Raw genomic sequence first — 22604 nt, 5'->3', positions numbered from 1 at the left:
CGCAAAAACGTGTGTTCATGGGATTACTGTTCCCGCAAGGTGGGAACCGCAGGGCTCTCAACGGACATGCCATTAACAGACTGTGATCTGTCCACACAATGGACTATTAGTCGGTTATAAAAAGGAAGGCAGACGTGACACACGCCGCCACGTGGGTGGGCCTGCAGACCATGCTGAGTGAGAGAAGCCAGACCCAACAGGCCGTGCACTGTAGGATTCCATTCAGGAAATGTCCAGAACAGGCAAATCCACAGAGATGGAAAGCAGATGAGTGGACACCAGGAGCTGGGGGAGGGGATGGGGAGTGACCGCGTCACGGGCACAGGGTTTCCTTTGGGGGCATGAAAATGTTCTGGAACTCGAGAGAGGTGGGGGTTGCACAACACGGGGAATGTACTAAGTACCACTGAACCGTTCACTTTAAAATGGTTACAATGGCAAATGTTTTGTGTATTTTACAGTAATAACAATAAAGCCTTGAAATCACGCCTCCTTGGGAAGCCCCTCAGCTATGGGCTGCCAGGATGGCAGGTCACCACCACACAGGGGCTGTGAGGGAGCACGAGCTGTCACGCAGTGGTGGCTGGTGACTTTAGCAGATGACCTGCCCTGTGCAATGGTGCAGGGGCCTGGCTGCAGGGTGAGGGGTGGGCAGGAGAGAAGCCATGGAAACAGCTGGGGGACCAGTGCTGTCTGGCTTTGAAAGGGGAGCAGGGCAGACAGGAGGCTGGGGAAGGCACCCGTCAAGGGAGCACCTTGTGTTGTTTTGTTTTTAAATCCCAGCAATTTGACGTGTGTTTAAATGCTGACCAGAAAGTGAGTAGGTGCAATGCATTGAAGAAAAAAACAACCAGTTTTTTTTCTAAATGGGGAGAGAAAAACATTATCATCAAACGACCCACGAAGAGGGAAGTGACCTTACTAAATGAAGATCCACCAACACCAACAATGAGTAAAACACCGAAACCTGAAAAGCTGGTTGCCTAAGGATGACCAGAAGCCAGTGATTCACAGAAGAGGTACTGAGATCAGGGATAAACAGACGGGGAAACTGAGGCCTGCCCACGGTGAGGCTGAGACTGTGGGTGTGGGGAGACTGGACAGGGCCTGGGGGTGGTGGTGTGGGGTACCCATCCCTGTCGTGCTTCTTGGTGAGCTTCTCAGTGCTGGTCTTTTGTGGGGTGAGTGTGTGAGCAGGAGAGTTTGGGGACCATCAAGAGAGTTTGGGGAGCAAAGATAGCAAGGCAGAGGATAGAAAACCCTACAGGGGGCCCCTTCCCCTCCCAGGTTCAGGGGCAACCTCAGATCCTAACCCTGCTGCCCCTGGAGGCATTAGCCTGCCCCAGGAGAAGGGCAGTGTGTGTGGCCAGGGACCTGGGTTCTCACACCATCTGCTCTCGACTGAATTGTGCCCCCAAAGTCTGTATGTGGACGCCTTTTCCCCTAGGGTCACTGTGCTTGGAGATGGGGCTTTTAGGAGGTGACCGAAGTCAAATGAGATAAGGGTGGGGCCCTCATCCACTAGGATTAGCGGCCGTATAAGAAGAGGAAGAGAAATGACTGCCTCTCTCTCTCTCCACCCTGTGAACACACAGTGAGAAGATGGCCGTCTATGAGCCAGGATGAGACCTTCGCCAAGACCACCCCTTGCTGGCACCCCGATCTCAGACTTCCAGCCTCCAGAACCATGAGAAATAAATGTCTGTGGTTAATAAGCTCGTCTGTGGCATTTGTTATGGTGGCCCACGCACAGTAAGACACTGTCTGAACACCTCAGAACACTCAGGCCTGTCAACTGTCCTCCTACAGGTGCAGCCCATAGGCTGCCTACCGTGGGGGCTGCCTATGAAATGGCACCCATGGGGAGACTGCTATAGATCCCCTTTTTGTTCTGGGCTCCACTCAAAATTGGCGGGTGATAAGTGGGTCCCCTAGCGTATACACTGCCTCCCAACCCCAAAAGTGCCACTAAGTACTGTGTCTCTTTTTCACTGGCAGGAGGTGCGACATATAACTTGTCCTGTACCTCGCAAGGGATGTGTCAGCCATCCCCAAGCACTGCACCCCAAGAACTTCGTCCATGAGTCAGGCCCGCGGCAGGCGGGTGTCTTACCAGAGACTTCCTCCTTCAGTCCAACGATGGTGACGTCCTCCACACGCAGGCCCTCTGCAGGATGGCTAGGTGATCCCGGGCAAGACCGTAGGTGCTCACTGGTGTCCTTCCCAGGGGACTGAAAACTGCTTTGATCCTCTGTTCTAAGGGGGATTGGAGAAAACAGTCGCCAGACCAGGAGTCACCGTCCACGTGGCTGAGGCTGGGTGGCTCTGTCCCAGTGAAGATGCCACCACAGCATCGATGGCTGAAGCGACCAACTACACCGGCTCCACGTGGTGTTTTCAGGGACTGTATCGGTGAATTCACTAGGCCGGGAGGAGGACCTCCACCCCCGTCTCTGACGTCCGAGCGTGGCGCTGTCTTCGCGGCCCTGCCTCGGTTGTACTGCCTCCTGTTACCCGCAGACTGAGCGGGAGGGGAGAAGGGGTGTTTCCAGGGGCTGCTACTTCGTTTTCCCCGCCACAAGAGCTCCAGAGTGGATGGGGAGATCCCGCTGGGAACAACGGAGGCTCACGGCTCTCTCTCCTCTCTGGGTCCCTAACACCTCACTCAACCTTTTACTGACCGCAGGGCAGAGTCAGAACCTGGCAGCAGGCTTTGTTTGCAGTTATAACGTTTGTGTTGTATTTCTATTTATGACAAGAGACAGGGGCTTTCTATTTCTGGTAGTACTTTAGGGTTCCTGTTTTGATTCCAGGTCTTAATGAAACATGTAAACACATTGAATTTAAAGAGAAAACGTGGAGCCAGGACCCGGGGTGGAGGGTCTGGGTGCCCTTGGGGTCAGGAGCCCATAGGAGCCGCAGCCTCTGCTCTCTGCCGCCCTCTGGTGGCTGTGTCTGTGGGTGGGACGCCGTGAAGGCGCAGTTTTCGGTTCACGTTTGGGGGTGCAAACTGAGTGCCCACTCCGCGCTCGGCCCCCTTCCTTCCCTGCTCCCGGGTTCCAGGGATGAACCGGAGACACGGCCCTGCCCTGGAAGAGCTCCCGGGATGGCTGACGTTTTGTGGGAAATGGACGGCGAGGGACTGGGGGTAGGAAAGTGCAGTGGCCTCTGGGCTGGGCTCGGCGCGGTCAGTGGGGACCCATCGGAGCGCACCGGGACCTGAGCCCGGAGCCGCGCCTGCCAGGGCTGGGGGTGTTGGACAGTGGGGACAAGCTTCCGCCAGGACAGCGGGGCGCCTACCTCCCGGTCTTGACCTTTACCGCTCTTGATCCCCTCCTCGTCCTGACCTCCTCGGAGCCCTGATTTCCTGCGCACCGTGACTTCCGCCCTCGGACCTCTGTGCACCGACCTCCTCTGCGCCTTGACCTCCGTTTGCTGACCTCTTCCAAATGCTGACCTCCGCGCTACGACCGTGCCTGCTGAGGTGCTTAACGAGATGGGCCTGCGCCTACTCCGGTCACCGTGGAGCCCAAGCGCTCCGTGCCGGAGGGTTGTGGCCCAGACAGGGCTGCAGGTGGACCAGGCGCCCTAATACCCCGCCGCTGTGCAGGTAGGGGCTGGGCTGCCCACTCCCAGGGGCGATTGACAGGCCCTGTAAACTCCACCCACTTCCAACTTTTAAACTCGAGCTTCCTAGACGGGCTTTCGCGGCTACAGAGAAACTGCTTACTTTTGTGTGCGGGGTGTGTGTGTGTGTGTGTGTGTGTGTGCGGGTGTGTGTGTGTGTGTGTGTGTGTGTGTGTGTGTGTAGCGCATGCTTATTCGGTGCAGGCAGTTTTGGAATGCAAAACGCCCACAATAATTTGGAGGCGCAGGTAACTGAGGTTAAGAAACCTGTTCCCTGCTGTGCCCTCTTGCTAATCTTGTTTAGGTTTTATTCTCCCACACTAGACTAGTCACACACTCCAGGAGGGCAGAGATATTTGTCTATTTGCGTATTCCCAGTGCCTAGAACAGTGCCTGGTGTACGGTGATTGCTCAGTAAGTATTTATGGAATGAATGAATAATGAGCCAACCCTCCCGGGTTAACTGAAAATGTCTGCACTGAGTTGGGCTGACCCAGACCAGGGAATTGAGAGGGGAAAACATGATTTCGGTTATAAGACACAGTTTCACTTTTGCACACCCGTAGTGGTGAACTATGCTGATGGTCACATCTGCACACTTGGCCTGTAGCATTCCACTATTCCTTCTACCCTGGGGTTAGGGAGGCGTTGGAAGGCTGGGGCAGCTTGCTGGGCTGTCCAGAGTGGGAGGGAGACTTGGTGGACAGACAACAGGACCCTTGGCTGAGAAGATGGGTCTTTCCTAGCTCAGCCTTGCCTGTCTCCGGGGAAGTGAATCGAGACCCAGAGGAATTGGCGGGTGGAATTTCTGTTCCCAAGTGATGTAAAATCCGCTCACTTTTCTTTGCTGCGCCCCCTGGTGGAACTCCGCTGCAATACTCGCTGGGGCCGGTCATCCTCCCCGCAGGCCTCCCCTGGGGCCCTGCCCCACGTGTCTGCTTTGATCCTCCTGGAGTCAGGGATTCTGGTCCAGGGCATCCCTCCTCTCAAAGGGATTCCTGCGAGGGTCTAGCTACGTTGCTGAGTGAACTTCCAATTTGTTGCTTGCTCTTCTCTAGGATGCTCCCCTTTTGATGATCTGTGATCTTATTCTCCGTGTAAGAATCTTCTCTGGGCTATTTGCCCAGGGTTGCAAACACCTAATTTCACTCAATATGGCTAAATGATTCCAGACCGGATGGATGTACAAGCTTGTACCCACCCCACTCTGGGGGTTGAATGGTGGCCCCCAAAGTTCTGTCCATGTCATTACCTCCAGAACCAGAGGCTATTACATTATGTGATACACGATGTGATTCAGGATCTTGAGAGGAGGTGCTTCTCCTACATTATGGGGGGGGGGCCTAAATGCAACCACATACGTCTTTATGAGAGACATACAGAGGGGACGCAGGCATTGCAAATGTGGAGGCAGAGAGTACAGTGACGTGGCTGTCACTCCAATTAAAAAAAGAGAGGAAAATCAATACATTCTGTTGTTTTCATCCACCAAGCTTGGCAGTTTGTTATGGCAGCCCCGGGAAACCAACTAATCCCTTCAGAACAGAAAGAGTTCCCATTTCTCTACATTCTCCCAACCTTTGATGTCAACTACGCTTTTAATTTTTCCTTTCTGATGGTTGCGATCTTTGATTTCTGCCTATCACGTGCACCAACGTCATGCTTGCTTTATTTCAGTAACTTTAAAGTCTCTCTCTGTTTAAAAAGAGGCAGCTTTACTCAGGTATAATTTGATAACATTCACCAATTTTAAGTGTATGACGTGGTGAGTTTTTTGACATATACACACAGTGTCGCGAGACTTCATGTCCCCACTGGTTGATATGGCAGAGAAAACAGGGAGCTCAGACCTCTGTCCCATTCTCTCCCGGTTCGAGCATCCTTGGTGCAGAGAGCCGTCTCCCCTCAACACCAGGCCTCCACTGTTCCCTGCCTGTCAATGGGGAATCCTCCCGGTCTCCATCTGACACAACCTTTCTCCCCTGGGCTCTCTCCAGCGTAAGACTGGTGTATTCCTGAGGCTGCCGTAACAAAGTACCACAAACTGGGGGGCGGGAGGGGCTTAGAAAAACAGAAGTTTATTTTCTCATGGTACTGGAGGTCAGAAATCTGAAATCAAGGTGTCAGCATCTTGGTTCTTTCCAGAGGCTCTGGGAAAGAATCTGTTCCATGCTTCTCTCCGCTGCTGGTGGCCCCCGGCAATCCTTGGCGTCCTGGGGCCTGTAGACGCATCGCTCTACTCTCTGCCTCCGTCTTCACATGGTTTTCCCCTCTCTGCCTTCTGTCCTCTTCTAAGGACACCTGTCAGGGCGTTTAGGGGTCACCAAATCCAGTATGACCTTGACTCATTACATCTGCAAAGACTCTGTTTTTGAATAATCACCTTCTGAGGTTCCTGGTAGACATGATTTTGAGGGGACGCTATTCCAACCCTCTGTGTCTGGGAAAGGGAGCCAGGAGTGCACACAGACCTCTTTCCTGGCAAGTGGAAGTGGCATCCCAGTGTCCTTTCCTGAAATCCCTTTTCTGCTGCGGTCGGCCGGAGTTGCTGTCTTGGCTGGTTCCCCGGGTGTCTGAGACAGGAATCCGCAGGAGGTGTGGCCAGGTGGCCAGGTGGCCTGACACTGCCATGATGAAAAGTCACACGTGGGTCAGATGTGGGACAGGGGAGGGTCCAGCAAAGATCTGCCCCCCCTTCCCTATCCTGCAGGTTCAGCCCAGCTTCCTGGGTGATACACAATATCTGACCTGCACATCTCAGCTTCCTGCATACGGGGCCCTGGCTGTGGTCAGTGGTGGGGGGTGTGCCCCATCAACCCGTCTCTCCTGGTCTCCCCACACCTGCAGCAGTTTATCATAGCCCATGGGCGTGTCCCAGGAATTGCACGGTGTCCTCGCAGATACCAAACCATCCTTACCTTCCTTCCTCTCACCCTGCAGACCCCACTTGCCAGGGGTGACCTGCATCGCAGCCATCCAACGGGGTCCACTTCTCTCTCACACGCTCACTATGGGCTGGATGGTGAGGGTTGCTCCTGCCACTTTCTCCTGGGGACGGCTACTCCCAGCAATCAGAGGTGCAAATGCCAGGGTCTCTAGGGGTTGAATGGGGACATCCTACGCCCGGCCGTGCCCACAGATGGCGTGCGCACCTTCACTCCAAGTTCTGCTCTGTGACCACCAACTCCGCCTCACCACTGGTCACCTTCCCATCTGCCACCTCTCTCAGCTCCCTCTTTGCCGTGAGCCCCCCTCAGACCTTCTTTGTTTCCCTAATAAATGAAAAGAAAATGAAAATAGATTTTATTTTTCAGAGCATTTTTAGGTTCATAGGAAATGGTGTACGAAGTTCAGCTCCCATACACACAGTTTCCCTTTCGTGAAGTCTTCCATTAGTGTGGGAAGTTTGTTACAGGGGATGAAGGCATTTGGATACAATCTTATTAGCCGAAGCCCACAGCTGACATCAGGGCTGCCCCTTGTGCGTTCTGTGGGCTTTCACAAATGTATAATGATATGTATCCAATGTCACACTGCACCTTTGGCTCTTCTCCACCAAGCACACTCCCATCTGACCACGGCAGCTCCCAGGAATGCTTTTCTCACAGAAAATTCCAACCTGATGATTATAGAAGTGTGTTTTGTTTAACACACTCAGCGCCTATGTTTGTCACCCTCAGGCTTTGTGGGGGGTCCAGCCCCCTCTCCAAGAGGAGACCAAGTGCACTCCCTGCAGAACCCTCCAGGGGCACGCGGCCAACACTCAGAACACTCTCTTTTCCCTACTCTCTTACTTCTTATCTAATAGCAACTAACTCCAGCCTGCCGTAGGAGTTTCATTTTTCTCTCAAGTAAAACAAGCAGCTGGTGAGAAAAGCGAATAAAAGCCACACTGAAATTCCATTATCTAGACAGCAGATTGACACAATTGAAAGGCCCAAGCACGCCGAGTTCAGGCGAGGCCGGCTTGATGGGACTCACTCTGTTGGTGGGAGTGACATTGGGACGGCCGCCTGTGGAAATGTCACCAGGGAAACCTCCCCCTGCAGTCCATTTCTGGGTAGAAACGCTCTGGCCTGGAGACAGGCACCCTTTCGTCTGGGGCAATGTTGGCCATTCATGGTCATTCTTGGTGACACATGCAGGGTCCCCCACCATCAATGGTGGAAGACGTACAGGATTGACAAGTACAGAGCAACAAGAGGGCATGACGGCAGTGGTACCCAATGTCGGGGTGGATCTCACCGACCTCCAAAGAATCCAAACACACAAGTCAAGAAGGAACACGCACTGCATGATTTCAGAGACAGACCTCAGAGTTAGGGATGTGTGCAGTATACCGAAAAGCAACGAAAGTCAGGATTGGGGGTCTCCAACCAGATGCCCCAAAGGTGTGGTCTTCCCGGGTCTGTGTGAGCTCTGGGTGCCTCGTGTGATCCAGTGTTCCCAGCCACCTGTCCCCTCTCCGCCTCCAGCCTTGGGCCGGTGTGAGGTTTGACCCAGGTTGTGCAGGCAGAGGGGACCCTCGGGGGGCAGTTTGGTTCATGGGGAAGCCAGGCTCCAGGCTCTAGACCCCAGCAGGGATGAGAATGACACCTGGCACGTTCTTGCCTCATAGCCTCCAGATTTTAGCTGAGAAGCAAACTTCACCCCAACGTCCCCCATTATCCTGTTTTATTTCTTTCTACACGCATCCCTTCCAAAAGCATAGTACTTGATTATTCGTACCTGATTACCCCAGAAGGATGCATCTCCTTGGGGACAGCACTTCCAAAATACAGGGTCCGTGTCAGGGAGCTGAGATTATGATCTCGGTCAGCTGACAAAGGTGACCCACGTCCTCCACACCCCAAGTTCCACCAGAGCCTGTCTGCTATGGGGTAGGATGGGGTGGGGGGAGCAAGGACATCACCCTGCTGAACCCAGAGACCCCGTGACACGTTCCCGTCATGTCAGGCTGATCTCCCTCCCTCCAGCCCTGGCCAGACAGGACCTGTGCTGCCCACTCAACCAGGCCCTTATTTGCCTGTAATATCTTTTTCTATCCTTGTACTTTTAGTTTTTAGTTCTGTCTTATAAATACCATATATCGGGTGTGTTTTTTACGTCAGTCTTCAGTATTGGCAGTTTAACTGGTTAGGTTACTCCCTCTGTATGTATGATAATCATTGATAGACTGGTTTCTACCGTCTTCGTTTACTGTTTCATATTGTTCGGCTACTTCTATATCTCTTTGTCGTCCTTTCTTACCTTTCTTCTAGTATAAACTCTCTATGTCACCTCAATAGGACGTTTATCACTCTCTCACATCCCCTGGTCTCACCTCGCCTCAAACCCACCATGCTGATATGATCTAGACTGTTAATTCTGGGTTATTGGATATATCTTCTCTTCTTCTTTGATGCTATCTATTTTTAAAAGATAACAGTAACCTTTATCATGATATTTGATTTCCTTTGCTGAATGTATCTCTTGCAACACTTTTCTCTTATTAGGAACTTGATCTACACTATTTCAAAGGCTGTCAAAGCTTTGAGACAATGTATCCCTCAGAACACTGCTAACCCCTGGCCTTCTTGAGTACTGCACTTTTTTTACATGTTCACATTAATCCATCACATGTGCCCCCTGGGGGTCCAACTGGAAATATTCAGGTGGGCGGTCTGCCCCAGCTTCTTACCAAAGTGCCTTCATTAACGAGGGAAGATGTCATTTGCATGTCTAGGCTTCACATCCAGTTGCACCTGTGACAAGACCCCTGGGCACCTGCACGCACTGAGCCCCAGGCCATGGGCAGGGCCCTGCGGGAGGGCAGCTGGTTGTGGGGCCGGCCTCCTGGGTGCAAGGGGAGCGGAGAACCAGGGCCTGATGGAAGACCAAGAATGGCAGCCATCACCCCAGAGCTCACTCGGACCTTCCTTGAAGCTCCCCAGAACCCCCAAACTGCCCTGCTTGTTTAAAACTGGTGTGAGCAGAAAAGACCAGGATTTTGTCTCCTGCCCTGAGGTTGGGCTGGGGTTTCTCACCCCTTCTTTTGGGCTATGTGGGTGTCCCAGCATCTGCCCCTCATCCCCAGGGCCGGGAAACTCCTGGGTTCAGTTGTGCTGCAACCTGGGCTGGAGCCAGTGGCTTGGATTTGGAGATAGGGGTTGGGTAATGCCCTCTGTTCCCCTCACCTAATCTCTCCTTGCAACACTGCGTAGGGGCCACAGGTTACCTCTGGGGGTGGCTGAGGCCAGCAGAGCGTGGGTGTCCCAGAGGGTCTCAGCCATGAGTCGTGTGCCCCGAATGCCCCTTTATTTGCCCTCCTTTGGGTCTCTCACACGAGGCTGCAACCCTGTACATGAAAGAAAAACAGAGTACAACTTGGTAAGAAGTCTAAGACATCTCAGGGCTTCATTTCTGCCTGTGCACTATCCACGAATCATAGACAGAGCAAAGCATCTGAAGGAACTCCCAGGACGTCAGCCCATCCTAATTTGTTCTGAGATGCCCCAGCTCCGCCATGAGCTTTCCTTGCCCAGGGCCTTCCTGCCAATGTGCTGATGAGAAGCAGGGCACAGGCTGACGAGTCAGCTCAGGTGCCAGAACAAAGCCCACAGACCAGGCGGCTTCAACAACACAAATGCATTTTCTCAGAGTTCTGAAGGCTGGAAATCCGAGGTCAGGGTGTCGGCAGGGCTGGTTTCTCCTGAGGCCTCGCTCCCTGCCGTCTCCTCCCTGTGCTCTCATGTCGTCATGTCTGTGTCCCAATAACCTCACCTTATAAGGACACCAGTCACATTGGATTAGGGGTGACTCATATGGTCCCTGTTTACCTTAATCACCTCTTTAAGGACCCTGAGCTCCTGAGGATTAGGACTTCAACATAGAATTTTGGGGAATGCAACTCAGGTCACAACAGGGGCCCATTCAAGTTCAACATCCTTTCATGATGAAAAACGCTCAACAAAGCCGGTACATGAGGAACATATCTCAACATAATAAAGTCCATATATGACAAACCCACAGCTAATAGCATTCTCAATGGTGAAAAGCCTTTCCTGTAAGATTAGGAACAGGACAAGGATATCCACTGTCACCAATTCTATTCGACATAGTATTGGAAATCCTCGCCACAGCAATTAGACAAGAAAAAGAAATAAAAGGCATCCAAAATGGAAAGGAAGAAGTAAAACTCTCCTTATTCACTGATGACATGATACCATACCTAGAAAACCCTAATGACTCCCCCAAAATCGTAGAATTAATAAATGACTTCAGTAAAGTTATAGGATACAGAATCATTATATGGAAATCTGTTGTGTTTCTATACACCAATAATGAATGATCAGAAGAAGAAATTAAGAAAACAATTCCATTTATAAGTGTATCAGAAGGATAAAATGCCAACACATAAATATAATCAAAGTGGTGAAAGACCTGTACTCTGAAAATTATAAGACACTGAAGAAAGAAATTGAAGAAGAGACAACTAAATGGAAGGATTTACCTTGCTCATGGATTGGAAGGATTAGCATTTTTTAAGATGTCCTTACTACTTAAAGCAATATGCAGACTCAATGTGTAGTCCCTATTAAAATACCAACGGTATTCTTCTCAGAATTAGAACAACCAAAGGATATACAATGGGGTAAAGACTGTCTCTTCAATAAGTGGTGTTGGGAAAACTGGACAGATACATGCAAAAAACAAAATTGGACCACTTTCTTACACCACATACAAGAATAAACTCAAAATGGATTAAAGACTTAAATGTTAGACCTGACACCGTAAAACTCTTACAAGAAAACGTAAGCAATAAACTCTGACATTGATCTTAGCAATATATTTTTGGATATGTCTCCTTGGGCAAGAGCAGCAAAAGGAAAAATAAACAAATGGGACTATATCAAACTAGAAAGTTTTTGCACAGCGAAGGAAACCATCAACAAGACAAATAGACAACCTTTTGAAGGGGAGAATATATTCACCAATGATACAACCAATAAGGGATTAATATACAAAATGTATAAGGGACTCATAAAACTTAACACTAAAAAAACCCCCAAAACAAAAAACAGTCCAATTAAATAAAATGGGCAGAAGACTTGAATAGACATTTCTCCTAAGAGGCCATACACGTGGCCAACAGACATATGAAAAGATGTTCAACGTCACTAATCATCAGGGAAATGCAAATTAAAACGACAATGAGATGCCACCTCACACCTGTCAGAGGTGTGAGGCTTTCATCAATAAATCAACAAATAACGAGTGCTGGTGAAGATGTGGAAAAAAGGGAATCCTCATGCCCCATCAGTGGGATTGTAAATTAATGCAGCCACTATAAAAACGGTATGGAGATTTTTAATTTTTTTCTCAAAAAAATTAAAAAAAAGAGCTGCCATACAACCCCGCAATTCCACTTCTGGGTATATCGAAAGAAAACAAAAACACTAATTTGGAAAGCTATCTGCACCCACGTGTTCATTACAGCATTACTAATACAAGTCAAGGTATGGAAGCAACATAAATGTCCATCACTAGATGAAATGGATAAAGAAGATACGGTATAGACATACCATGGAATATTATTCAGCAATAAAAAAGAATGAAATCTTGCCATTTGTGGCAATATGGATGGACCTAGAGAGTACTATCCTAGGTGAACTAAGTCAGACAGAGAAAGACAAGTACCATATGATCTCCCTGATATGTGGGCTCTAAAAAAACAAATGAATAAGTAGAAGAAAACAGAAATAGACCCATAGATATAGAGAACAAGATGATGGTTGCCAAAGGGGAGGAGATAGGGAATTTAAAAAAAAAAAAAAAAAGCTTCATGGAGGAGGGGGCCTTGAGCTAGATTCCCCGCCCCCAAACCCCAGTGAAGCTAGAGAATGACTCTCCAGGCTTGAGAAATGGTGGGAACAGAAATAAGCCGGTGAGAAGAGGCAAGGTATATTGTAGGGATGGATCCCAAAGGGAACAAAGGGTAAACTAATTTGGCTGGAGAAGAGGGGGAATCCACGTGGATTAGTGAGCGAGAAAGCCAGAGAGCACACGCAAATTTAGGGCTGAGCTGCAGTTCTCATGGTATGCTCCAAGATCCCTAAATAGTGCTGGTATTTTTTTAAAGTCACACGAATCAAAGGCAGCATAAACTTTTATGTTCACAAAGGTCATCTTTTGAATACCGGCTTGTGGCAAATCTATGGGGAGGCACATATTTGTCTTCGTCTCCTTTACATCATTTTTCACTGCTTACGTATTAGAGATTCTTTGGAACTCACTTTTAGGTCACATTACATTAAAAAAACAAAAAAAGGGTGCCAAAAACCCAGAGCCCACTGCTGGCTGTACCCACAGAAACTCTTCCCTTCCCTGGGAAATTGGGAGACATATCTCTGTCTTTTCTGAGACAGGCCGTCTTCTCCCAAATGCACCCAGCTCTCCCCACACACATTTAGCAAAACCTTCTCCAAACCTCAGGCTCTCCTGGAAGACAGCTTGCAGGTGATCTGCAGGCAGCATGGCAGAGGCATGCCAGGCTCCCCAAGGGCTATGAACAGGGGCCACGGACGGACCCAGGGAAAACCCCACAGCCCCCTTTCCTCTGATTTCGTTCGTGGTCTGAAATCTGGAACACCACCAGCCCTCAGCGACCACCCACTCCATATGTCCCCAGATGGGTCCTGCCCTTGGAGGCTGTGGTCAGCGGTAACTATGCTGTCCCTTTGTCTCCTCCAGGTGACAACATATTCCCTGGGCTGCAGGGACCCTGGGTTGGGTCCCCTATAGTCCCGTGGCCCTCTGACAGCCCTGCCCACCTTCTTGTAGCCAGAACTTTATTTAGCCTGAAATTGGAGGCTTTGTTTCGGAGTTAGCATTAATAAATGTGAGAACCACAGGGGCAGGTGTCATCAGCCTCAGGTGCTGGGCTCCAGGCCCACGGGGAGCATCCGTCACCCCCCCCATTGGTACCCAGAAGTACATGATTATAAGCTGGGGGCAGTGACCCAAGGCAGAGGAATGGCAGCTGCAGTTACCCCCGCCCCACTGAAAGGAGGAGAGCTATTTGGCCACAGCACAGACCCGGAGTAGGTAGGGCTGGCTGCTCTGTGCCCACTTCCTGTGTAAAAAGGATAAATGAGGCCCTGGAGGGATAGCAGAGAGGGGTGAACCACGGAGGCCGCACTGAAGGAGCAGTTTGCTCCCATCTGAACATATGTCTGCGCCTCGGGCCTCAGGTCCCAGGAGCTAGTGCTGGGGTCCGAGCTCTCTCCCGCCAGGTGCCCTGTGCAGCTGCTGTGGTTGCTGTTCCCGACCCTCCCCTGCCCGGGGGCTCTATGCCCACGACCCTGAACCCGGGTGAGTCCTGACTCCATCCTGTACCTGTGGGGCTCCCAGGACCCGCCCTAGGGGACCGGGGACCATCCCTTGTGGAAAGCTGCCCCTGTCCTTGAGCCCTGATGGACCCTCCACTTGTTTCCTCAGACCCTGGCTCAGGACGTGAGCGCGTGGGCATCGTGGGTGGGTGCGATGTCTCAGCCAGCAAGTATCCATGGCAGGTCAGCCTGAGGTTCTACAATATAAAGCATCACCTGTGGCAGCACGAATGTGGGGGCTCCCTCATCCACCCCCAGTGGGTGCTGACCGCTGCTCACTGTGTGGAACCGTGAGTAACGCTCACCCCCACCTCCATCCCCATGGCTGGGTCCGGGGAGGGTGCGGGGCGAGGGGAAGTGTGCTGTGCGCAGGGTCCTCTGCAGGAGGTGGGCCCCTCCCCAGCTCTGAGCACCCCCAGACTCCTCTGAGAAGCTCCTCGTCCCTGCCCCCCAGGGAGGACTTGGAGCCCTGTGGCTTCAGGGTACAAGTCGGGCAGCTGAGACTATGACCACGACCAGCTGCACGAGGTGGCTCAGATCATCCGCCACCCCAAGTTCAACTACAGCCTGTTTGCTGAGGGGGGCTCGGACATCGCGCTGCTGAAACTGGAGGCCCCTGTGTCGCTCTCGGAGCACGTCAGCCCTGTCACCCTCCCGTCTGCTGCACTTTGAGTTCACCCGGGGACAATGTGCTGGGTCACCAGCTGGGGTGACGTTACAGACAATTGTAGGTATTAGGGAGACTAGGTGAGAAGGATGAGGGCAGAACGGCTGGGTTTTTACAGAAAGTGGCTCACACTATGAACTTTTGGGGTCCCCAGCATCTGGGACCGATGTCAGGCACTGGGTACTTGCTCTGGATAGCTCTGGGCAGGCAGTTCTGGGTTCGGATTCAGACCACAGCCTAAGGGCAGATGGTGTCGTCCTCTCATGGGGGGAACGTCTGGGCTCCAAGGTCCTAGGCTCCCCTGTTGCTGAAGCAGAATTTGCACGGGGTAGGGAGCTGTAGGGAGAAAATCCTCTCCTCGGATGTCCTGTCCTCAGGCCGGTGGAGCCCAAACTGGCCAATGGAGTCCTGTGTCCTGGAGCTGGAAGGGCATCTAGATATTTACACGTTGTGTGATCAGCCCCATACCATGGGGAAGCTTAGTCCCAGGGCCAGGTGTAGATGGTACAGACGCCAGCGTCACGGCCCACAGAGGGGCTTCCCGTGCCCTCCGCTGACGGCCAGGCGTGGCCCCACAGGAGTGAAAGGAGTACCTGCTGTTGGGGAGAAGCAGGAGCTGGGACCAGCCCTGGTTCTCAGCCAGCCCCTCCCCACAGCGCTGTTGCCCCCGCCCTACCAGATGCAGGAGGTGGCTGTCCCCAGTGAGGGGAATGGGGTCTGTAACGGGCAGTTCCAGAACTTCTCTTCAAATGACAATGACCCAGCCATCAAGGATGAGGTGCTATGTGCCAGGAGCGAGGGCAGGAACTTCTGCAGGGTGAGATCCCCCTGTAGCGTGGGACCCACCAGACCCCTGGCTGTGGGAAGCACCTGCTGAGTCCTGCTTTTTCCCACAGGGTGACTCTGGGGGCCCCCTGGTGTGCAGCTGGAATTGCACCTGGGTCCAGGTAGGGGTCGTGAGCTGGGGCCGGCCGTGTGGTTGTGATGAGTTCCCTGGGGTGTATGCCGGAGTGACGAGCTATGTCCCCTGGATCCGGCAGTACGTCCCTGTGTTCTCCAGACCCTAGATGGGGCCGGGAAGGGTCTGGAAAATGGGAAGACCCTCAGCCCTCCTTGTCTCTCAGGACCCTGTTTTCCTGTCAGTGTGTGTGGGGGAGCACGGGTGGGGCCTCCACAGGTGAGTCGAGGTGTGGGGGCGGAGTCCCAGGAACCACAGATGAGATGACTGCTTGTGATCTGATTCTCATTAAACAACAAGGGGAAAACTGCTTCAAAGCTGCTGTGTTCTAGATTGTGGTGCCTCTGGGGTTGGGGTGGGGGCGCTCGGGACATTGGTTGGCTGCTGGGGTCCCTGCTGCTGGCATCTTCAGGCCAGGAGGTGGATGGCCCCCACCTTTGAGCACAGGTGCTCCGTGCTCCTGTCCCCCCGAGAGTCTCTCAGTTGTGGCTTTAGTCCCAGACCCACAGGCTTTCTCTCACCTTCCTTGGTCTGCCCCCACCCCTTTCCAGGGCCCCCTCATAGCACTCACCAAGCACCGTCCCTTCCGCCACAGACCTTCTGGTCCAGTGGGATGTGGCTGTGAGGAGATGGTGCAGGACGGTGGCAGCTGGTGCCGGAAAGACCAGACCCCGTGGGAAGCCTCCTGGTCCTGTTCCCCCAGGTTCTTTCAGACAACACCCCTCCCCCACTCCTGGAAAACTCTGTAGACAATCTCCTCCCAGACTGTCTTTCTGGATTTTGAAAGTCCTGTCTGATCTAAGTCAAATGTCCCTGGTTCATTCCGCCAACGGGTCCTGTAATGGGGGAAGCATCGACCCAGAAGGTTCCCCGACAACTTCATCAGGAAAACAGTGGTTTCCAGTGTGCCTTTGGATTCTCCAGCTATTTATGATGTGATGTGTCCCATGTTTGGTCACCTTGGACACTTGGCTGAAGGCATTCAGAGGTGCCTCTGGGTGACACAGATGGTGGAAACAGGGTCTGTGGTCTGCTGGCGAGAGCCCTGGGAATGGCAGGTGCCCTGTGGGGAGGGAGTGTGGACTCCAGGTCCCTGTGTTCAAACTCTGCTCTGTCTCTCCCTGGCCCCCGACACCACCCCTTTCCCCCCACCCTGAGGGAATCATATAAAGAATCAACTTTCATGGAAAAGGAACCACTTCCTGGTGTTCTGTCCCAGTGTCTCCCGAGAGCTGTGATAGGATTTGGGCCAGGGGCCTTGGGCTGGGCACAGGCTGGGTGCTGCTCGTGGCTGCTCAGCATCTGAATGACCTCCCAGCACTGAGCCCAGAGGTGGGTGTGGGGGGTCTACTCCAGCAGAATGGGGGGTCCAAATGGGACAGACAAGAGTCCCAGGTCTGTACTCCTGGGGCCCCAGGTGCTGCGGAAGAGACGGGGTCCCGATAGTCATTCCCTGACCTGTGCGTTTCTACGTCATGGTCATGGAATGTCAGACAGAGTGGAGGTTTGGTATCAGGTGGCACTGGATTGTCCCCACCCCCCACTACAATTCAAATGCCTGTTCACGCCCAGGATCAGCCCTCCATTCTGCAGAGGCTCCTGGGACCCCGTCGCCCACCTATGCATGGCCAGTGTCTTCTGCAGCTCGGGGAAGGCCAAGTGTGGGCGGCAGGGCTGAGCACTGGGAACCACATGCGTGGTCTCCCTGACCTCATGTTGCTCAGAGAGTCTCCAGGTCAGGGCAGGGGGCCTGGGAGAAGCCATGTGCAGAGGTTATATCCCGAATTCACTAGACTGCTTACTCTGCCTCTCTCCGTCTGTTTGCTGAAGGCATAGGAGTGTTCCACATTGAAATGCGAGAGGTGGTTGTTTGGTGATCATTCTGGAAGCCAGAGAGTGGGGAAGAGGGAGCAAAGCTCTGGGACCAGGCGCAGGGCCAGCGTGAGGCTAGTGGGGGCGTCTAAATCTCCGTTCCCCTTCTTCCTCTTCGTCACCATCTTAAGGTGATTGCTGGACAGGAGAGTAAAACCCCTGAGCACCCCTGAAGGGTTGGTTTACGCCCCATTTGCTGGAGAAGAAAGGGACTTCTTGGAGAAATGCCGGAGTCTGGGCCCTTCTCTCACCCCCACGAGTGAGGAAGAGAGGACCTGCTCTTCCTAGAAAGTCTCTCCCTCCCACTCAGGCAGACTCTTCATGAAGCAAGTGTGTATATGGGGGGCAGTGAGGCCTAGCTCCCCACATAGGGCCAGAGGGGGCCCCCACATGTCCTAGTGATAGGAGCAGACACACAGAGTATGGGGCCAGGTGACATCGGGGCCAGGATCAAAGCTGGGGCTGTGGTGAAGCCTTCTGGGCCCTGAAAGCGGAAAGCTGAGGGCAGTGGGCAACCGGCACAGCTGTCCGTTACCCAACAGAACCCTTCTGCGACCCTGCCCTGGAAGCTGGGCCAGCGGGGATGGGGCTGGGGGCGCTGCGTTGGCAGCAGTGTGTGCATCCACAGGATTCTCACGTGTCACAGTGAAAAGTTCCATGGGGCCAGAGGTCCTGGGACCAGGGACAAGGATGCTCGTGGAGGCCCTCCCTGGCTGTCCCTTACGGGCTCTACCAAGCCATGGACAAATGCAGTCACACCGACAGTGAAACTCAAATCTCACTCACTCTGCCCCACCTGCTCATAGGGGACACAGGTCCACAGAGACGTTTTGTCTCCATCCACGTTCCAGCACTTCCTCACCTGAGTGCAGCTTCCAGCAATGCCCGGCTCCACCGTGAGGCCCCAGGGGAGGGCTCTGGCGAAGGCCACTGAGTCCTGCTTCCTGCTCCCCAGGAACCATTTCCACGTGGCTGTCCTCTTACCACCAGGCCCTCTGTCCTAGACACCCTGTGCCAGCCTGTGCCAGCCTGGACACCTGGGCCTGTGCTTGGCTTCATTGCAACCATCCCCGCTCCTTCCTCCCGCTTGCTCTCTGCTCTCCACACTCTCCTCCTGCCAGAGACCCAGGCACCCTTGCGTCTGCCGTGTTCTCATACGGCACAATCTTGACTGGCATCACCTGTGCTCACTGGGGTTTCCTACTAAACGGGCCTCCCCGGCAGCTGGAGGTTCCAGCCACCTCTCTGCGGGACCCTCCTAGTCTTGGTCGTCAGTTTGATTGTTTTCCCCTGAGGTCGTTCAGTTTCTCTAGGAGAAGCCCTCAGGTGCTTTCACCTGGCTGCTTCTCTGGCTCCACGGCAGGGCTGGGAAAGGAAGCTGGCGGCTGCACCGTCCCACAGGCAGGGGTCACCCACAGGCGGTGTTTTCAGTCCCAGGTTGGTCTTCCTGCACCAGGAGCCTCCCAGGCATGCGTGTGTGTGCATACTCGTGCACAGGCATGTGTGCGTGTGTGTGTGTGTGCGTGTGTATTCATTGGGTTGCATGGATTGGGAAGGTCCAATTGCTTTCAATAGAAATGAAACGTATGGTCACATGTAACTTTGATAGACGTGAACAGGAGCAGGTTACCGCTAAACATCATTCAATGAAACCACTTTTCACCAAATTCAGGACTGTCTGAATTGGCTGAGGAGGGTCCTATAAATCCTTCTTTTGTTACTGACTTGGGGACATTTGACTTCACTGCCTTCCTTAAAATCCTCAATAAATAATGAGCCTGAATTTCTGCTCTCAGAGCTCACTTATAGTTGCCTTGTATTCAAAACCAAAAACAGGCTGCATTAATTTTTTTTTAAAGATTTTATTGGGGAAGGGGAACAGGAATTTATTGGGGAACACTGTGTACTTCCAGGACTTTTTCCAAGTCAAGTTGTTGTCCTTTCAATCTTAGTTGTGGAGGGCGCAGCTCAGCTCCAGGTCCAGTTGCCGTTGCTAGTTGCAGGGGGCGCTGCCCACCATCCCTTATGGGAGCTGAACCGGCAACCTTGTGGTTGAGAGGACGCGCTCCAACCAACTGAACCATCTGGGAGCTCAGCAGCAGCTCAGCTCAAGGTGCCGTGTTCAATCTTAGTTGCAGGGGGTGGAGCCCACCATCCCTTGTGGGACTCGAGGAATTGAACTGGCAACCTTGTGGTTGAGAGCCCATTGGCCCATGTGGGAATCGAACTGGCAGCCTTTGGCATTAGGAGCATGGAGCTCTAACCGCCTAAGCTACCAGGCCGGCCCTGAGTTATTATTTTAAAGTTGCTCATACTTATGTCAAAGTATGGGCACAAGCCCTACTACATTTGGAAATTTAAAAATACACTTCCAAAGAAATGTCATAATGGAAATCACAAAATATGTATAATTAACAACAGTGAAAATATCACCTACCAATACTCACAGGTACACAGCGACGGGTACCTGGAGGGAAATGACCAGTCATTCCTGGGTTTAGTGAAAATAGAACAATAGAGAATGTCATGTTTAAATCAAGAAGGGAGAAGAAACCCAAAGAAAGTATAAGGAATAGAATAAAAAAGAAATTAAAGGAAAAGGTAATTAAAGGAAAAGGAAGAGGTAATTCAAAACAAATAAAAGAAACACATGGAATAGATAATAAAGGAGACGATAGGATTGCAAAGCCAAAAGTTAGTTCCTTAAATCTATTAAACAGGCCAAGCTCTGGCAAAATTAATTAGGCAGGAAACAAGATGCACCAATAAAATGAGTAAAAAAGCAGTGACCATAAGTACAGACAGAGCAGAGACTTGTAAAAATTGGAAGAGATCAGTATAAACAACTATATTAAACAAATGTGTCACCAGATGAAATGGACAATTTTTAGGCAAGTATAACTCAGGTAAACTGATTTTGGAAGAAAAAGGAAATGCGACTAGCTCTATAATTGTTAGAGACCTGCATGTGGGGGGTTGAAAATCTACCCAGAAATAAAATACAAAATAAAACACCAGTCCCGCATGGCTTCATGGGAGAATTATTCTAAGGCTTCAAGGAACAGATGATCTTCCAGAGAGTAAAAGAGACAAGCTCCCCGGCACATTTTGTCAGGTAAATATAACCCGGATAATAAAACTGGACACAGAGAATGAAGAAAATATTCAGGCCAATTTCAATGATGAAGAGAGGTTCAAAGATCCAAACTAAACACTAACAAGTCAACTCCAACGATGTATAAAATAATTACCAAAAAAAAAAAGCCTAAGAGAGTCTAAACCAGGATGGTTTAACACCGGAAAAACCTATTGGTACAATTTACCACATTAACAGACAGGGGTTGGTGAGCAACCACGTGATAATCTCAATAGATCACAAAAGAACATTTGATCCTTTTGGTTGATAAACTCAGCTATCATTCATGATAAAACTCTTAGCAAACTTGGGCCGAAGGGGACTTCCTAAATTAGATAAGGTGCCTCTCCCCAAGCCCACAGCAAACGTCCTGCTTAGCGGTGACGGCCGGAAGCTTCTCCTCTAAGCGAGTGATGGACAGAGAGGCTCCAAACAGGGCAGGCGGCCCCAGACAGCACACAATGAACAGAAATGCACAAAAGCCGTAAGGATTAGACAGGAAGAAACGAGCCTGCGAGGGACCACATGGCACTCTACACAGAATACCCAAGACCATCTACGGACAACGTGAGAACCTAATATCGTGCCACGTTCCACAAGATCAATGCCAAGTTCAGCATTCTGAAAATCAACAGGGCTTCTGGATACTGGCAATGACCAGTTAGAAGAGTAATCAGTAAGACAGAATTCTCAATAACAACTATAAGTCACCTAGCAAGGAATCTAACAAAACGTGTACAAGACTTTACAGAGGAAATTATCCCATTGAACTAAAGGACAGAAGGTCTAAATGAAAGTGAACAGATATATCGTGACCGTGGATAGAAAGACCCAGCCTCACGTGCCAATAGAAATACTAACTAGATTTTTCGGGAAACATGACCAGCTAATTTTTAAGTTTTGATGGCAGGTTTGTGGGACTAAAAAGTTCTCATTGAACTATTTTGCTTTCATTAAAAAGAGAACGAACCGTGGGTTCCAAGACACAATTGTGTTTGACATGAAAATCCTTGAGTGAAATATAGTTTGTTGACACAAAAACTTTGAGAATCAAAGTGTTAGACTGGCACTGTTCAGTATTCCCTTCCTCCCCTCGCCCCCTCTTCCCAGTGTTTTCTGTTTTAACATCTAATTTTAAGACAAATAAGATCAAGTTGCCTTCTGGACAAAAAGTTCTTGGTCATGAGCCAAAAGAACAAAGTTCTTTATAAAGCTTCAATGTGTGTGGTTGCTTGTAAAAAAAAAAAAAAGTTCTCTTAAATGTTAATGAATTAAGAGTAAGGAGTGTCTGCAATAAATAAATTCTAACTGAGGTTATAATATCTAATCTCAAGGTTGTGTGAATCTCATCAAAATATTTTTCAACAATTGCATTTGTTCCAGTGTTTATTGAAGAAAAATGCTTTTGTTCACTTAAAGTTAGAAACAGTATGTGTCATCGGAAATCAAATTGATCCACTAACTTAGTGCCCCCAACACTTTGTCACGAAAACTTTCAAAGAGACGGGAAAATTGAAAGAAGTTTACAATGAGTTCCCTGCATCCAACCACCTAGTCTCATCCGGTAATATTTTCAAAACACTTTTAAATGAGATATGATTCACATACCATAAAATTCACCCTTTGAAAGTGCACAATTCAGTGGGTTTTTAGTATGTTCATAAATAAAATTGTACAACCATCACCTTTATCTAGTTCCAGAGCATTTTTGTCACCCTCAAAAGAGACCCCTGCTCATGAGCCCCCACCCCGCCCATTTCCTCCTCTCTCAGCCCCTGACAACCACGGATCCACTTTCAGTCTCCATGGATTTGCCTGTTCTGGACATTTCCCATAAACAGAATCATACGCTACGTATGTGTCCTTCTGAGTCTGGCTTCTTTCACTGAACATAATGTTTACAGAGAACATTTTACCTTATAAATGTCCTTGCCTAAATCCTCCCAGGTCCTGAGTGTTCCGGTGGTTTGGAAG

General features: G+C 50.9%; 2 protein-coding genes across 2 annotated transcripts; one reads left to right on the top strand and one right to left on the bottom strand.

Moving 5' to 3' along the window:
• Positions 1 to 1924: 1924 nt before the first annotated feature.
• On the bottom strand, positions 1925 to 9899 carry LOC117019879 (uncharacterized). The gene is made up of 4 exons (XM_033102115.1): positions 9845 to 9899; positions 9404 to 9462; positions 3301 to 3588; positions 1925 to 2521 (listed from the first exon to the last, which is right to left on the bottom strand). Exons 1-4 carry the CDS (start codon positions 9897 to 9899, stop codon positions 2129 to 2131), a joined length of 795 nt encoding a protein of 264 aa, XP_032958006.1. The 3' UTR covers positions 1925 to 2128.
• A 3905-nt stretch (positions 9900 to 13804) lies between these two features.
• Positions 13805 to 15737, top strand: LOC117019704 (mastin-like). Its single transcript, XM_033101773.1, is given in 6 exon segments — positions 13805 to 13980; positions 14107 to 14287; positions 14452 to 14499; positions 14501 to 14724; positions 15321 to 15481; positions 15561 to 15737. Coding segments are annotated over 6 exon segments (807 nt in total). The 5' UTR covers positions 13805 to 13958; the 3' UTR covers positions 15732 to 15737.
• The last annotated feature ends 6867 nt before the right edge of the window (positions 15738 to 22604 follow it).

The sequence above is a fragment of the Rhinolophus ferrumequinum genome (genome assembly GCF_004115265.2).
Source record: "Rhinolophus ferrumequinum isolate MPI-CBG mRhiFer1 chromosome 15 unlocalized genomic scaffold, mRhiFer1_v1.p scaffold_54_arrow_ctg1_1, whole genome shotgun sequence".
In the NCBI taxonomy this organism is placed as follows: Eukaryota; Metazoa; Chordata; class Mammalia; order Chiroptera; family Rhinolophidae; genus Rhinolophus; species Rhinolophus ferrumequinum.
Note: the sequence above shows the minus strand (reverse complement) of the source record. Positions and strands in the feature narration are given on the sequence as shown.

Bases quoted from the DNA above. Each gene is read 5' to 3' on its own strand.
- LOC117019879 (XM_033102115.1), bottom strand. From the start codon at position 9,899: ATGGCTGAGACCCTCTGGGACACCCACGCTCTGCTGGCCTCAGCCACC. The intron at 3,589-9,403 runs GTGCGTGCAGGT...GCGGGGTATTAG, and splicing joins TGCCCATGGCCTGGGGCTCA to GGCGCCTGGTCCACCTGCAG. The intron at 2,522-3,300 runs GTAGGCGCCCCG...CCTCCCGCTCAG, and splicing joins GTAAAGGTCAAGACCGGGAG to TCTGCGGGTAACAGGAGGCA.